Genomic DNA, 17,104 nt, shown 5'->3' on the forward strand with positions numbered 1-17,104 from the left:
TAAATTGAAGGGGAAGGTGAGGGAGGGTACCGGGGGCTGGAGGGAGGGCTGCAGATAATGGAAAGATGATGTGACAAGCATGAAGCCACCAGGCCCATTGGGCTAAATTACCAAGGTATTAAAAAGGCAACATCTCACATCAGGACACAAGCATTCTCCAGGCTCAAATGAACCTGAAAGAGCTATTCTGGGAATCCCAATCTCCTGGAGCCACTGGAGACCAGATCCTCCCCCTGTGTATGAGTGCAGGCCTGCAGAGAGCAGCCGGAGCGGAACAGTTCCCTCTGGATCCAGCCTGTGCATCTTCCCCCTCTGTGTGCCTGTGGGGTTTATTTTTATATTATAATAAATTGAAACAATCTCTTTTCTTAATCCTAAAGCATTATGTGCTTTTAGTCTAAGCTGCCCCAGCCTCCCTACTTTGAAGCCCCTCTTCCCACTCCCACCTGGGGATAATGGGATTTTTGTGCTGGTGCTCAATCTGCCATCTCTGTGCTGCTGCTGTGGAGTTTGGGAGGTGAGCTCCCTCCCTTTCCTCCAGGCTCAGTCTTCCCTTGCATCCAGGATGCTCCCATCCAAGAGCATCTGAAACCTGGCTTGTGGTGATTTTCCACCTTCTGGCTGTTTTGCTCATTGGATGCTTGAAAGAGCAACATCTCAGTAGGAGGGGCACCTCTGCTGTCTGCGTTACCCTACAGTTTTGTGTGCTATAAATTGTATTAGAATGAGAAGGCACAAGAGCAGCTCACGTAAATGAGGACAAGGATGGACAAAGCTTATGAGCTCAAACAGTTATTTTTGCTATAATATAAAGCTGGCCATGCTGGGAGCTTAACACTCTCCTCTGTCCCCATACAGGAGCAGTATCACTTCTGCTACGACATAGCACTGGAATACTTGGAGTCCCTGGAGACCAGATAGCACCTCGCCAGGAGGGCAAAGGCAGAGGTTTGCTTAGGGTTTGTGCCAAACTCACATTTTTGCACTTGTGTTAGTGCTGAAGGAGAGGAGGGGGAAACAGCAAAGGACCATAAATGGACACAAATCAGGAGCAACAAAAGGACCTGGGGAGGTGCTGCCTGTTCTCCATCCCCTGCTCTCCGCCTTCCCTCCCACTGCTCCAAGTGCATGGCCATGGGTCGATGCTGCATCTCACCTCATCCCATCCCTGCTGTGATGTGGAGTTGGTGAGCATAGGAGGTGGCCCTTCAGTACTGCCTGGGCACTCTCAGACACATCTGGAACAGCTGGAGAAGACCCCAAGGAAGGCTGCAAGCCTGTTTTGGTTGGATGAATATTTGGGAAAAAGATCTTTTTAAGATGATACTTGGAGATGAAGCTGCTCTTCAAGGAGCCCCAGTGGTTCTGTTGTGTTTTGCCCTGCGTGGGAACTCTCTGCACTGGAGCAAAGCCCCTGAAGGAAGTTCATGGATTTGTCTGCTTAACACAAACTTGGTTTCCACTGTTGTGTTTCTGTGAATTGTGTCCATCATGCATTCAGCCCTGGACAGAGGGGGACCGTGGGATGGGAGGCAGGGGATGTGTGATGTCCCTCATGGGGACCAGCCCAGAGCCCTCTCTGTGTCCTTTCAAAGCTGCTGCAGTGATGTTTTCCCTATGGCACATCTGTCTCCATGCAGTCATTTCCATCCATAGTAATTATTCCTTTCTGGGGGGCTCTAAGAGCTGGTCACACATTCCTGGTGCCCACCCAGCAGCCAGGACCCTAAAGGCAAAATTACAGAGCTGATGTTAGAAAGCATCTGATGCCTTCTGGTTTCATCCTGTTGCAGGCAGACATCAGGTGCAGTGTTTGCTGTTTTATCTGGAAAAGCCAGGTTGTCATCAGGCAATGGGAGCAAGCTGTGGTGGGGGCTTTCTCTCTCCAAACAGCTCCATAAATGCACAGTGAAGGGATGCAGGTTTGTCTTCAGGAGTTGGGGATGCTGCTTATCTTGAGCACAACCCTTTGTCAGTCATTTTTTGGTGAAGTAGAGAAAACCAGATGAGAAACCAGCATCCCCACACTGGATGCACGTGGGCATCCACATCCTTCATTGCTATCTTCCCTGGGCAGCAGAACCTTTCCACCCATGCTACCTTCATACCTGCATCACAATCCAAAGCCCAGCAGATGCTGTTTGGTTGCACCAGTCTGCAGCATGAAGGTCTCAGAGCCAAAGTGGCTTCTCCAAGGATGACCAAACCCCTGAGAATCTTCCAGCTGCTCTCCAAGGGTGGAAGGCCACAAGATAAATCTCTCCCCTTGGAAAGGATTTGCCTGGATACTCGGCTCACCCACATCTTTGCTGAATAACTCGCACAGCTTGAACAACACTTTATCCAAGGGCTATGCAACACATTCCCCTTTGTTTCCATCCTTGCTGTGTGCCAGTGTTGCCTTGTGACCAAACAGTCTCATTGCTCCAGCTGGGGTTGGTAACACAAGTGCTTCGGGTGATGCTGGTGCTTTCATTGCAGCTGTTGTGTGGGGTTGGTCAGCATCCCCTTCTTTCCAGCACCATGCCCACACTGCCCAGGGAATGCAGGTGCTGTGTGGGAGAGAGCAGAGAATGGAGGAATTGCATACAAGTTTCAAAAGTGAGGGTGTTTTTTTTGTTTTGTTTTGTTTTTTTAAATATTTCCTTGCTGGATGTCTCTGGGTTTTTAGGGCAGACTTTGGAATCAAAGTGCTGTAGAAATGAATGCATCTCCAGCCCCTACTGAGATGCTTACATGATGAGAGGCGAGGGCAGCCTGTACATAGGAATATATATAGAGAAATATATATATAAAAATATAAATACTGTTCTTAAGATGGATAATGTTTATTGGTATTACAGGTTCGAGTGGTGCTTTTATTTTTTCCCTTTATAATGTCTCCGTGGAGGGGACATGAAGGACCCAGGGGGGGGCACAGGAGGGACGTGTTTGATGTGGGTTGTACCACACACATCCAGCTGTTGTTGACTGTTTCTTTGGTTTGGGTTTTTTTTTTTTTAATTATTATTTTTGGCTTTCTTTTCCTTTTAAGAAAATCAGTTGCATAAATAAATGTTCCAAATTTGTGATGGCCTCTGGCTTTCTCATGCTGGCACTGGGATGGGACTTGGAGGAATAGATGGAGGTGTCCCTGCCCTATAGCTGGGGGGGTGGAACTAGATGATAAATCTAGTTCCATATCATCATATGATTCAGGGGGAGAATGGGGGAGGGGGGAAAGAGGGGAAAAAAGGTATAGTCATACCTTGGTTTGTGCAAGGATGTTTCTGGGGACCAGGTACAAGGCCAGGTGCTGGGATAGCAGAGCCTTCCTGGCATGGAGCATCAGCACTGCTTTACAGAGCCCCAGCTGGAATGGAGTCAACACTGGGAGAGATGCACAAAAGCAAGGAGGGACTTCCAGGATCTTCCTCAGCTAGCAAATGAACACCTGTTGGAAGGAAGCCTTTCTGGAAAAGAAAGCTCCTGCATTGTCTTGGGTGATTTATCTATCACGGAGCCTTTGGTTTAATGTGTTGTGATATTAAGCACTTCCAGTAACACTTGAGTCTTAATTTAATGGAGACCAAGGGAAAAAAAAAAATCTAATTGACTTGTCAGGACTGTTTTTCATCTTTAATTAAGGTTCATGAAGGATGCAGTAATTAGATTTGATCAATAAATAATAAAAAGGGGGCTGATGCAAAATGAAACCTAGAAGCACTGCTGGGAAGGGCTGTGGGTGGGTGGGTGTCCCCCTGGCCAGGGGATCTGCCCTTAACTGCATGCCCCCAGTGTCTTATCAGCAGCCAGGAACAGTGCCCTGCATCCAACACTGCACCTCCAGGGGTCCTGGGAGACAGAGCCCAGAGGAGGAGGAAGATGCTTTGCTCAGCTTGGGGCAACTGGAGCTTTAACCACAAGCAAAATGCAGGAGCACGTTGCAGTCATGCCTGCTGTTACTGCATGAGCTGCTGATTAAGATTCTATGAGGTCTGTTGAAATCTCTCTACATTTTGACTTGTAGGACGAAAAAAAAATCTCAAATTGAGCCACTTCTATTAAAAAAAGAAACAGATCCCTAGGGAGAAGATAGGAGTTAGCAGTGATGCTGATATTCATATTTTAGAATAGGGCTGTGGAGGGATGGGGAGCAAGAACCAACATCTCCCCAGTGCTGGAGAGTTGCTTTAATGGTACTGTAATCTATATGCCAATGGTGTCACCTCTAAATGTGCCATCAGAAGGCTCAATGAGAAGAATTCGTATTTCTAAATAAATATTTCCTCACGGTGTGCAAAAATATCTAATCATGTATTTATCCTTAAGTACTTCCAAAAGTCAACATAATTATTCTAGTCCCATTAAGTTTAATTTGCAGTAAATTATGCATTTAGCTTTAAGTTGAGGTTGCTGGTTAGAGTCAAGATAAAGCTCTTGCTATTTATAAAGCAGTAATTCAGCACGGCTATCAAATACAAATGGTCGGGCATGAAAATCTGCTTAGGAAGTTTAGAGAGAGTTTCAGATGGAGGCAGAGACAGAACCAGGCTGAAAGCAAACACACAGCATTGCAGGGGAAGGGCCCAGGGTGTGCTGGCATCTCACTGTCCCCTTAGGGATGACCCCCCTGCTGTCCTTCACTGCTCTGCACAATGCTTAGCAAAGCAGGGCTTGCTCAGGGCTCAGCTGGTTGGGGAGGCTGCCAGGTTTGCAAGAGGAGCACTCAGCCATATCAGAACTCTGGGCCTCCTAAGGGACAGCCAGAGATGAATGCACCTGAAATTAGCAGGGACTTTGGAAGATGACACCCTGAAGCATCCCTACAGAGGCTCATGGGGCTGAAGCAAGGTCAGCAGCACAGTGCAGTCATCCCTGCAATTTAGGATGCTATACTCTACTGCAAAGCCTGCAGGCTGCTGCTACAAAATCAGTGTGTGGATAGTCCATTCCTGGGGGGGCCACCACACAATCTAAAGAGCGAGCTCCCCATACACAACCCAACTGCTCAGATACTCAGGATACCATCACTGGGTTCCTTGTTTATAACCATCCACGTGGCTCACAGTTCTGCCCATTGGCTACTCTGACCACCCACCTCTTCAAACCAGAATCTTTCAGTGGAGGGATGCTATTTTCAGTAGAGGGATGCTATGCCACTGCTCTCCACTTGCTCAGATTGCCTTTGCTGAACTTATCTGTATACCAGAGATCTTCAGGAACGGGATATTCCTCTTTCTGAGCGGGACTCTTCTGTAGTGGAGTGACTGTTGTCTCTTCTGGCACATCACTGTGATACATAATCAAGCCTAGGATCTTCCAGAGATCTTCTTTCAGAGATGATGAAGACAGACTACTCCTCTGGCTACAATAAGCAAGTCAACATGCCAAGCCCAAACACAGCAGCTGGGAAGGCAGAAACAAAGGAAGAAAAAGTGCTTACCTTTAGAAGGTCTCTGGTAGGCAAGGATTTCCAGTGAAGTCCTCTTACTTCCACTGCCAGCCTTTAAATGAGGGCTGGGAAGGGCTGCATCCTGGCTCCACCCCTTGTGGTCACTCAGCTGCATTGCTTACACCTGGGTTGGCCCTGCCTTCCCACCAGGTGCTCCATCACTGCACTTCTGCTACACCTGAATAGCACATTATTCATTTATTCATTCATTTGTTCATTCATTCATTTGTTCGTTCATTCAACCAAACCACCTCTGGGTACTTTGCCATCCACTTTAATAGAGCTTTATGGGTAATCTGAGTGCTCTGTATCTGTTGTGGTTTTCTTCCACCCAGATCTCAGAGGAGCTGCTCAATGCCCAAGCCACCAAAACCGATGGGGAAGTGCTACTTTTTGGGGCACCACAGCTCCCTGCAGCCCTGTTTGCATCCTCAGCCCTGTAAGCCTGCAGGACATGGGGATGGAGGAAGGCTGGGCTGAAGCAGGGGTGAGGTGCTGCTGAATGCAAAAGCCACCAGCTGCACACCCAACCCATGGTAACCTTCAGGCCAGGCCATGATATCATGATACACGCCTGCTATCGTATCATATCCCTCTTTTTTTTTTTGCTTTTTCTTTCTCAAGAGCTTTTGGAGGCCATCAAGGAAAACAAGAGGTGTTTGCAAGGTTAAGGGAGTCAGTGTCTAAGCGTACTGTAAAGGTTTGCAGTAATTTACAGCTGTAGGCAGCAAGCACTCTTTGTGGGGGGAAGGGAAATGCAATTTAAGAGAACAGAAATAAATAAGGAGCTGCAGCAGCTAACACTCTCTGATTTAATCCTCAGCCCATGAGAAGGATTTATTCTGTTATCTGACAGTTTGATCACTCCACGAATCCCATAGGTCAGCCCATATCTGCTGTTGTTATCTCTGGGCTGCTCCCAGTGAGGTGCATGGGGAAGATTTGTTAAAGAAATGAGCCAAAGAGGGGCTCTGATAAGTGTTACAGATGGGAAACCCAAAGATCTTTGGTACAGAGGAAAACTATGGGATGCAACCACACAACCGCCTGAGATCCTCTTTAGGTAGGAAGGAGGAATCTGCTCCCTACAATGGGGCTGGGAGGGCTGGAGGCTCCTATGGCTTCATTCTGGGGGAGCAGGAAATAGTGGGCTGATGGGCTGCATGCTCATATGCAAAGAGTTTCCAGGAAAAGGGAATTTGGTTGCATGTTGAGAGCAGGTTTGTTGCCTGTATTGCAGTGCTAACATCAGCTATTACAATAAATCCCCCTCTTGAATGCAGGCACAGGCCCTAGCATGCCCCAGCATTACAGAAAGGCAGGCAGTGTTGGCATGGTTGAGAACTGAGGGACTGTTGGCTTCTGCTCATTAAACTAAGCATTAATCTACTGGAGAGATCCCAGTTTCTGCCCTGGAGCACCACTGCAGTGTTCCATGGTCACTGCCTGCTTCTCATCCCTTGCTGGCACAGCTCTTCTGAGCTATTAGTGGAGGTCCAGAAAGGATTCCTTTTTTTTTTTTTTTTTTTTTTCCTTCAGATCAGCAGGAAAACCACTTGTACAGGTGCTGGGCTGGGGGACTGGTTGGAGGAGATGGGTGTAATGGAGAGCTGGGCACAACTCACACACTGAGAGGGGTCCGACCCCAGCTCTTGAGTTCCTGAGTGAGGAAAGTGTCACTTCAGCACATCTTGGCTTAGAAGCCAGAAAAATCAAGTGGGAAACACCATCATTAAACCCCAAAGTGATGAGACGCGGGTTGAAAAGCAACCATTTCCCAGCACCCTCCCTCCTCTTCCATTGCTGTTTAATAACTTCCCGGTGCAATGTGTGCATTTTGCTGTCAGAGCTGTCTGGGAATGGCACCAAAAAGCCACAGGAGCTTTCCTATGTGATCAGGCATGCCGCCACAGAGACATATGCAGAGGGAAAGGCAGCTTGCACCAACAAACAGAGCGCAGACACAAACAGACACGGATCAACAGGCTCACCCCCAGCCAGCCTGAAGTGCAGGCATATGCAGAGGTGTTAGCAAATGTGTGCAGAGATGTACATGTGCACACATGTATGCATGGGTTCTCCTTTTCCTTGCAGCTGGATGCACAGAAGTGGGGCACAAATGTCTTAAACGTGCACGGTCCTCCTGATGCATTGCTGGGAGTCACCTTGGGTTGGGTTTCTCCAGTCAGAATTCTATATATTGCCAAAATGCAAAGCTGCAGTTGGTAACCAGCCTGTCCTTGCCCACTTTTGTGCCACTTATGGACTTCTTTGTTCTGTGCAATGCTAACTATTGACAGTACAAGGGGTTGGGCAAAACGCTGCTGGCTAAGGAAAAGTTTCAAGGTGGCTATGGGGATGGGAATGGGGATGAACACTGCTGCAGGAGCACGAGTTTCACAGGCAGATGTGCTTGAAGTCTCCTCCTGGGTTGCTGTCCTGGATCAAAACAGGTCTGGGTGCTGCACTGTCACCTGGGCTCAAATCTAAGACCCAAAGCATGACTTTGTTTCATAAGGGAAGGAGAAAAAAAAAAAAAAAAAGTTGAAAATTACCAGGAGGGAAAAGGAAAAGAGAAGGCAGGTTCTTTTTATTTACCTTTTTCATTATGTAGTTCTAAATGTTTCCCTTTGAGGCATTCGCAGCACTTGGTGTTGACATTGGCTTTTCAGGCAGGAGCGAGCTTTGCGTCAGACCACAAAATATTTTTCAATAAAAAAAATAAAAAGTAACATCAAAAGGAAAAGCACAGAATGCTGCAGCACTGTTGAAACCTGATATTTTCCATTGCTTTTCCTTGGCCTTTCTCCACCCAAAAAATACCCTGAAAAACTCCACCTCCTCGTGGCTGAGCTCGGGGTGCATTTCCAGGTTTTGCAAGCTGTGCTGATCCCTCATGGCTGTGTTTCACCACCAACGTGACCCCAGCTGCTCAGTTTCGCCCTGACTTGTGCTGCCTTGGATCCTCATGTCGTTCTGGAAGGAGGAGGGCAGGTGCAGTGTGCTGCATGCTGTGCATGGGCTCTGTGCACTGAGGGGTGATGAGTGGTGGGAGGAAGGCAGGAACAGCCCCAACAGAGCTGCAGCTCTTCTCCCTGCTTTTACTTCCCACTAACCCCAAGTGATGGAGTGACCCAATGCAGAGCCTGAACCATGTCCAGACATAGGGCACTGCAGTGCTCCAGGAAGAGGACTGCTTCTCTGCATGCATCACAGCATGTTAGCTGGCCAACTTGGTCTTATTGTGGGTTAGCACACCCAGGAGAAGCCCCTGATCTGGGAGGCAGCAGTGCCTGAGCATGGTGGCATCTCCCAGCCCCGTGTGGGACCGGGCAATGCCAGGGCTGACAGAAGGGTTTAATGAGGGTTTGAAAGAAACATCTTGTAAACTTTGGAGCGAGAAAGCTCCAGTTTGATTTGAACATGTTTGCTTGGCAGGGGCTGCCTGGGCCCCTGCTGCTGCTGCTTTTCCTGGCACTAATTAGGCAGCTTTCCATCTTGCCAGGCGCAGGCGCTGCTCCCAGCGGCTCAGGGACAGCTGGAGATGCTGCAGTGCTGGGATGTACCAACATCCTGGGTGAAGACAGGGCACACAGAGATGGGTCCCAGCTGGGTGCATGCCCTGGAGCAAAGCAGTGGTGATGCATGGTCTGGCAGGTGACCCTCAAGCCCCTGGAACCTCACTTTGTACAGAGCGCCCTAGGGATTCAGCATTGCCATGGAGTGGAAATCCTTTGCAGGTTCAGGGCTAATCCTTCTCCTGCCCCATGTGCACTCTCCCTTCCATTGCAGCCATCTGCTTCTTTTGAAGCTTGATAAATATTTCCTTTTCCCTGCTGTTTCTCCCTTTTGCTCCTCCTGGCCAACATCTTGCAACAAGCAAAACATCTGCAATAACTGAAGCACCACCACCAGCACCACCCCCACGCCGAAAGCCCTTCTCTTGACACAGCTCTGTCTAGCAACTGTTTGAAGGTGAGGACAAAGCAGTGGCTGCTGCTTTTCCATTGCCTCCATGCCCATCTGAGTGCTGGAGATGGGTTTGGAGCTGTCGAGGGAATCCATCTCCTTTGTTTAATGTTTGCTGCGAGACTGGTCCCTCTTAATCTCTTACGATGTCATTAAAAGGGAAAACGTTTGCTCTGTGAGGCCTCAAACGGCCTTTTAAACTACAGTAAAAATGTAATTACTGGCTCACTTAGGAACTTAGCAATGTCTTGGTGCTAAAATCCTAGGTTGGTTTCCATGTGGGACTGCAGGGCTGGGCCTGCAGCTGGGTAGGAAGAGCCCAGCTTTGGCTGCTGGGTAGGTCCTGTGGTGCCCCTGTGTTGGAGACATGTTACTGCTGCAGTTGAACAGCTGTTAGTGTTTTATAGAATGCATTGGGATCTGCAGGTGAAAACCTCAGTGTTCAAGACAATAACCTTGCCCAAAGCTTGGAGATGTGACTTTCAGGGTTTGGATATCAGCCTCTTTGAGATGCCCAGCTGCAAAGAGCAGAGTGGCTCAGCCTCCTCAGGCAAAGGGGATTGGGACAGATTTGGACAACACAGCAGCCCTCAGACCCAATGGGTGCCATCAGCCCTCACACCCCGTGGGTGCCATCAGCACGCCATATGGGGCTCTGGGAGCTATATGGCTGCATGGAGATGAGCCCAAGGATGGGTCTGTCCTGCACATCCCTGCATCCCTGGGGCACTGCCGTTGTTGTGCCTCTGTTGTCGCGGTGCAGGCGGCAGCAGGGCTGGCACAACAGGGGATTTGTTCCCAACGGGCAGATCAAATATGTTGCAGAAATGGAGGTAGCATAAGGACATCGTCCCAGTCATTCTGGTTTTGCGTCATGCTCCTAAAGGCAGATTGCTCTGCTGTGGTTGTTTGCCTTGTGTTTGGGTGGTACGATGAGGTCTGCGTGTTTGCATGCATCCCTTGGGTGCTGCAAAGGGGTTCTGCCATGGGAAGGACAGCCCCAGCATTGTGGGCTGAGAGAAACACCTTCAATGACTAAAAGCCAATTATTTTTATTATTTTTTCATTCTATGTGTGTGCATGCACATGCTTTAAATTGTAGCAGTCGCACTGTTGAGTGGAACTTAATTATCTTCTTGGGAAGCTGAGATTGCTGAGTGCATCTCACAAGGAGAAGTGCTTCCCCCTGTGCTGCTTGCAGGCGGCTTCCAGCAGCCATCACAGCCTTGGCTGTGCCCACAGATCCCAGAGCAGCTGGGTCCCTGGAAACAGTTCTGCAAATAAGAACTTATTGTAGTTGTGTTGGTTTTGCTGCCTTCTTGTAACTGCACCGGAGTCATCCTCATGGCAGCAGCTCAGGCTGGTCCAAGGGCAAGTGTCTGTTTTGCAGACAAAGCAATGACAATCACAGGGAATGGGCCTGGAGGTTCCTGCAGGGCTGATGGGTGCCCCATTGCAGAGCCTGGGCTGCATTTCCCCCATCCTGCACTCAGCCATATCCTTCCTGCAGGCAGACAGCTCTGTGCAGCATCCCCTGAGTGCCTCCTCCCTGTTGAGAGCTCTTAATTACTTCTAATTGCTCTTGACTTCTTCTTAATTGTTCCCCAATAACACCCTGATTAGGGGAAGAGGAGTGTACAGCTGCACGTGCTGAACTTTTCCCCCTTGAGTTCAACAACAGATTGCTATGGCATGTGAAATGGTGTGGGTTTGTCTTTCCTATCCAGCTGTTAATGGCCACGTCTGCTAGATTATGGGATAATCTTCTAGGGGAAGCAGTAGGAGCTGCATTACTCCAGCCACTTACATCTCGGCTGGACAGAAACACTAGGAAAAAATATACTGGGGAAAAGTGCTGTAAATAGGTGTGCACCTGATGGAAGACAGGGGGTTTTGGCACTGGAGCTGCTCTAATGTGGGGCTGTTGGCCCTGACCCTGTGGGAAAGCCACTTCTACCAAGGGGCTTCTCTGCAATGAGATCTGATCTGGATGCTCAAGTGCTGTAGTGTTTAAAGAGAACCAAAGTGATGAGGTCTGTCAGCTTTCCTGCAAGTTAACTAGGCTTGGTAGGATTCAGCCTTTATGTTTATGGAAAATCAACAGTTAGAAATGGAAGGCTGTTTTCAGTGGCTGATGTTTATTGCTGCTGTAACGTATAGTCACTCTCAGCCTCTCTTGTTGAGCCATGCAAGCACAGCTCTTGCATTGCGCTGCAGAGCCCATCCTTGGAATGGCAGGGCTGTGCTCAGGGAGCCTGACCTGGTATGATGGGCATCCAGACTCCTCTGGTGTTTTCCCTGGTGTGTTTTTCCCTGGGTATCATCTCAGCCCATGGTGCAACCAGTGAGACCAGCTCCTCTTCCCATCCAGGCTGGCCATGCTTCAGACCCAGGCAAACACAGCTGCAGAGCAGAGCAGCAGATTTTGCTGCTGTTAAATCTCCTACCACGCTGCCAATCCTAACAGTTTCCCAGAGTTAGTGTTCTTCGTTTGGGTGTTTATCAGGATTTAATGGCAATTGAGTCTTTAATATTTAAACACCAGCGCGTGCTTCCATTTCAGCAGCCTGCTCTCTGGAGCAGGGATGCCTTGGGAAACGACTGGGACTCATTTCAATGCCAGGAACTCAAAACACCCGAGTGGTTCCCAAGGCATTTGAGCACCCAGATCCATGCAGAGATGCTGGGTTGGATCCCAGCTGTGACCTCAGGGATGGGTGTGGGGCTGTGGGGCTCACTGTGCACCTATGAGCACCTATGGCTGTCCTCTGCCCAGGCTGTGGCACCTGGGAGAAGCTCTGCTTCCATCTCCAAGTTTCCAATTGCTCTCCCTCTCTCCTCCAAACACATCTCCCTATTGCTTTAGAGAAAAGGACTTCAGGTTTCAGTGCCTGCTATGCTGGGATGCTCTGGGAACAGCAATGCAGGAAGAACTGCTTCTCAGATGCCTATGGTGATGCTCACACCAGCCCATTCTCTGCCCTACTGCGTGACTTGGAGCAAAAAACTGCTTCTGCAGCACACACATGGTGCAGGGAGAGCCCTGCACCGACCCAGCGGATGCTGGGATTCAGTAGCAGTGGTGTGAAACCCACTTCCAGGAAAAGCAAGGAGTGTTAATAGCACCTGAAATCGATAGAAGCACCACCAGATCCATTTTTAACCAGCTGCCTGCAGAAGGTGAATGCAAGACTCGGAGATTAATAGAGCAGGTAAGTGTGTTCTTTGGAGAAGTGGCAGTGAAAGCTGCATTAACAAGAAAGCTGATGCAAGGCCAATTTGGGTAGGGGAGAGAGAGTGCTTTGAGCTGAAAAAAGGTAGTGAAACAGAGCTTGGGTAACTTTCCAGAGATGCCTAGGCTTACGATTGGAAAAATCCCATCAATATTCTTAGGGGGAAGCTTGTGAGCACTTGAAAGCAATGAGGAATGGACATTTTAAAGTGCAATCAAGCTCCTGCTCCTCATGACCAGTCCAAGACTGAAGGACCTCAGTGTGCAGGAGGTGATGGAGGTGACAGCAGAATGCAGCAGTGAAAGCCAGGAGGCACCAACCTCTCTGAACAAATGGTGGCCACTCGGTGTGCTCTCAAGACAGCAAGGAGATACTGCCGTCATCTCTGCACCCTCAGGAGCCCTCTGTTATCTCTACAGTTCTCACGTCCTGGTGTCATCAGGCTTGGAGAAGAGCCAGCTGATTTGATTAAGAGGCAGCTCATCTCATAGCCTCCTCTTGTCAGGCTCTGAACAAATCAGGAATTCAAATCAAGTTTATCTGGCAGTGAGGGCACAGAAAATGTTCTCCTCCATACAGGCTTCATCTGCTCCTTTGGTCTTTCCTCTTCTTTTTACAGTTCCTTTTGCTTTCTTGATACTGAGTCTCTTGCTTTCCTTGGGACCAATATTTAATGCCATCCCCATCAAGGGAGAGCCAATTTTCCTTCCAACTCCATTGAAAAAGCTCGTAATGGAAACTAAAAGGTCTGGACCATAGGGCTAGTTAGTAGCATTTAATTAATTAGATATGGGAAGATGAGTCTAGGGGCTTTCTTAGTGCAGTTTAGTTTTATGGATTGCTACTGTGGGGCTTTTCTCATTGATCAGGAGAGATGCTCTGCAACATGTGCTCCGGAGGGGCTCACACCAGGCACTGCATTGCCAGGATGCTTGTGATGAGTTTTCTGGCTACAGGATCTTTGAATGCTAAACGACTGCATTACGTCTTCTGTTGTGTCTGAAGATAAGTGATAAAAGTGAAATTTCTGGTGCCAGAAACCAAAATAATCTATTTGTGGGTGTGAGAACCAGGCTTGAGAGAAAGCAAGGAGAGGAAGAAAGGAGGTGACAAATCCTAATGTTTTTAATAATCCCTAAACCCATGACTAAGATGATAATTTGTCCTGGAAAGATAGCAGAAATGAGTTAAGCAAAATAACAGTCATAAAGAGATGGGAGCATAGTGGGAGCTTTGCCAGATCTTTTCCCAAGCTGACAGTGAGATCCAATGGAACTGGCAGTGCTACAGCCATGGACACGTAGCATGGGTGAACCTGGCCTGCAGACATGTGCTGTGTGGGCTGGGGGCTCTGATGGCTGCTTGAGCAAACAGCCGAGCTGCTGCATTGCATATCACCATAAATCTGCGGATAAGAAGGGTCAGATTGCTTCTGGGCAGGTGCTGCTGCTGTGACACTCAGCTCCTCCAGCAGCTCCCCTGCTCCGTGCAATAAGGCAGCTGATTCCCCAAGAACCCCCAGTCCATCCTTCAGCCTGTTCCACCAATGGCTCGTGCTGACCAAGGCAGAGCATTGTGTCCCAGGTCTGCACAAACTGGGACACCTCCCTTCTGTGCAGAGACAAAACCTTTTGTTCTGCTCCGTTGTTACGGGAGATCACAGCGAAGCTCTTGTGCTGATTCCTGCTCTCAGAATAACTTCGGTGCTGGCTCAGGGCTCCTCCCATCCTCTCTGCAAGCACTGTTTGCCAGAAGGGCTCCTCGTTTTGCTGTAATTATTACCGTGTGTATGCACAGAGAGGCCCCATCTCCAGCATGCAGAACCTTCCCCTGTCTTCTTGTTGACTCGAGGCACTCAGAGGGTGAGCTCAGGCTGCTTTAGGAGCCTTAGGTCTGGTGGGAATTACGTTGCATTGCACCATCCTGTTTGGGAGGCCTTGCTCTGCAGCAAATGGAGGACAAACACTGCTTCCAGCCTTTCCAACGGCCCCTGTTCGAGTTCAGAGCTCTTGTCATTCCCGTGCCTGGCTGATGCTCTATTATTGAAGTTTCAAGCTTTCTCGTTCAGCAGCTTTAACCAAATTTGCTCAGAAAATTAGAAAATTGCTATGTATATATCCAACCCACTTCTCTTGTCAGTTCTGATTTAGTGCCAGAGATCAGAGGGATGCTCAGGTAGGAGCATCTGGTAATTACCCTCAAAGATACCTGGCTCCCAAAGGCAGCCTTGAGAGGAACAGATACTGTGAGGAGGGGGCTGGCACAGGTGCTGCTGCACAGAGCTCAGAGCACACACGTGGAAAGGCACAGCAGAGAGGATCCAGCATCGCCTTTTCTCCAGGTAGCTGCAAAATGGTGGGTGCTTTTTGGGGATCTGATGCAGACTTGGGCCCAAAAACTGAGGGGTCTGTAGAGTAGCCCCATAGGGCCCCAGCAGGTGGCTGCACCATGGCTGGGTTTGGGGTCTGGCTCCTCTCGGCCAGCTGCCAGCAAGGCAATCACTGCTCTTGGGAAGAAGAGACTCGAGGAAATCATTTGAAATATCCTTGTGCCACATGTGCTTTATTTTGAGAAGTAGACAATAACCCTGCATCCCCAGATGAAATATTGAATTTTAAGGGAGATGCAAACAAGTACAAATGAATAATGTCTCTGATCATAAAGAAAGCATTTGCTAAAATTAAAATGGAATGCATTACTGTCTGGGCTGGAAACAGAAATGTCAGTAGAGCTAGGAAAGGGGAGGCTGACTGCTTAGTGACCAGATACATTTATTGTTTTCTTTCCATTAATGCCAGTGGCAGTATTAGAGAAAAAAGCTCCAACTGCCTGATAACACTTCAGAAGTGAATTAAGTCCAGTCCTTGCAGAGGTCTCCTCAGCTTATGTTCAGAATGGAGACTTGAATGGCCTCGCATCTAGAGTGACTGGGGTGGGGAAGGGAGAATTAATCTTTCTGAGCAGAAATAATATAGATAATGTCATAATAATCATTAAAAGGACAAGTGAAATTGGTCTGGTCCTTGAAGCAATCAATATGACCCATTATCCAGTTGAATTGGCATTTGATGGGAATGGTTCATTATTGTTTTGGATGTGCCTATGTTTTACATCATCACCTAATTCAGAGACAGAGGTGTATTTATATTCTGCCACGTGCATTGGGAAAGAGTTTGTGGCAGGCTTGTGTTTGGGAAAGCTGCTATGGGCTGACCTGGAGGCACAAACATTTGAGCATCCTGCAGGATTCATTCGAGTGCCTCTGTCTGCACCAGTGGAGACTGACCAAACTGCCATCCACAGCCTGTTGAAGTTAATGAAAAGCATCTGATGACTCCAGTGGGCTTTGGGCCAGGGTCAATGTGTAGACAAACATACTGCTCGGTGATATGAGCACCATCTGTAGGCACGTAACTGCTTGTTGGCTGGGGCAGATGCTCTTGTGAAAGTTCAGACCCAGCCAGATGGTGGAAAACTTGTTCAGGGGGATTTGCCTGCCTTATTCTGTATTTCCAAGTGGGTCAGCTATTGGGGAAAGGGTAGGAAGTAAGTTCTGAAAATGTGGTGTTTCCTGCACGGACCATTGGAGCGCTGGTGTGGGATGGGGCAGTGGGGGGCTGGCAACAAGACATCAAAAGGAGCTTCTATTTGTAAAAGCACCGTGGCAGATTACAAGCATCTGAAGTTGGGTCCATAAGCCCCGAAACACCCAAGGATCTGGATTCCAAGTGTTACCTTTGGGCTCTGAGAGCACACTTGGCCATGCCCTGACCTTTCTGCTTCTCAGGTGCCTTGGCAGGAGAGCTGGTGTGTTTGTGGTGAGCTGCTGGAGGACTCTGTAATGAATCTGGTGGAGGAATGCTCGTGCAATTGGTTGTAGCAGCAAAGCTGACAACAAGGCACTGCTTGGAAGGGCAGGAACCAACAGTTCAGTGCTTCCAGCCTCTCCAACTGGATGTGCAATAGAGTCCTGACCATTGCCACGGCGTGGCACTCCTTCGTTGGCTACGAGAGAGTTAATTCTCATTTCTCACCAAGCGGAGGTAAAAATAAATAAATAACCCACAAATTCAGTCAATTAAACCGAAGCCTACTGGGTCTGCTGCTTTTAGATTTATTTATTTATTTACTTTACATTTTTGTAAATGAGTCTTCCAGGGTCTTCGAGCACTTACGTGGGGAGTGACAATCACAATCCGCTGCCTCGCCTCTCCCCATGCTGCCTCTCCACGGGAGCTCAAGAAATCTTAACATCCCATCAAAAGCTAATTACATTCTGACACACCAATTGGAGACATTGAGAGGTGGGGAGGGGAGAGCAGCTTACATAATGGCTTTAAAATTACATGGCGCTTGCTGAATACTTGGTGCTCTGAGGCTCTGATACTTTGGAGCAGCAGATGGAGAAGGGGAATGGAAGGAGCTATAATGCAGTTTGTACTTGAAACCCACTCCATGTTGTGGATGT

The 17,104-nt window shown here is 48.5% G+C and overlaps 1 protein-coding gene across 5 annotated transcripts in view; it reads left to right on the forward strand.

The window, feature by feature from the left end:
- The window catches only part of PTPRU (protein tyrosine phosphatase receptor type U), a 45,914-nt gene extending 42,903 nt beyond the window's left edge, over positions 1 to 3,011 (forward strand). For 3 of the 5 annotated variants that reach the window (XM_090124335.1, XM_090124336.1, XM_031594937.2), the window contains one exon: positions 859 to 3,011. In XM_090124335.1, coding sequence (XP_089980461.1) covers positions 859 to 921 — 63 coding nt within the window. In that variant the 3' untranslated portion in view covers positions 922 to 3,011. The remainder of the gene's footprint in view (positions 1 to 858) is intronic. The other 2 variants (XM_031594938.2, XM_090124338.1) reach the window with 1 other exon arrangement.
- Positions 3,012 to 17,104: the final 14,093 nt, after the last annotated feature.

The sequence above is a fragment of the Phasianus colchicus genome, chromosome 24 (genome assembly GCF_987193195.1).
Source record: "Phasianus colchicus chromosome 24, bPhaCol1.hap1.1, whole genome shotgun sequence".
NCBI classification, from domain to species: Eukaryota; Metazoa; Chordata; class Aves; order Galliformes; family Phasianidae; genus Phasianus; species Phasianus colchicus.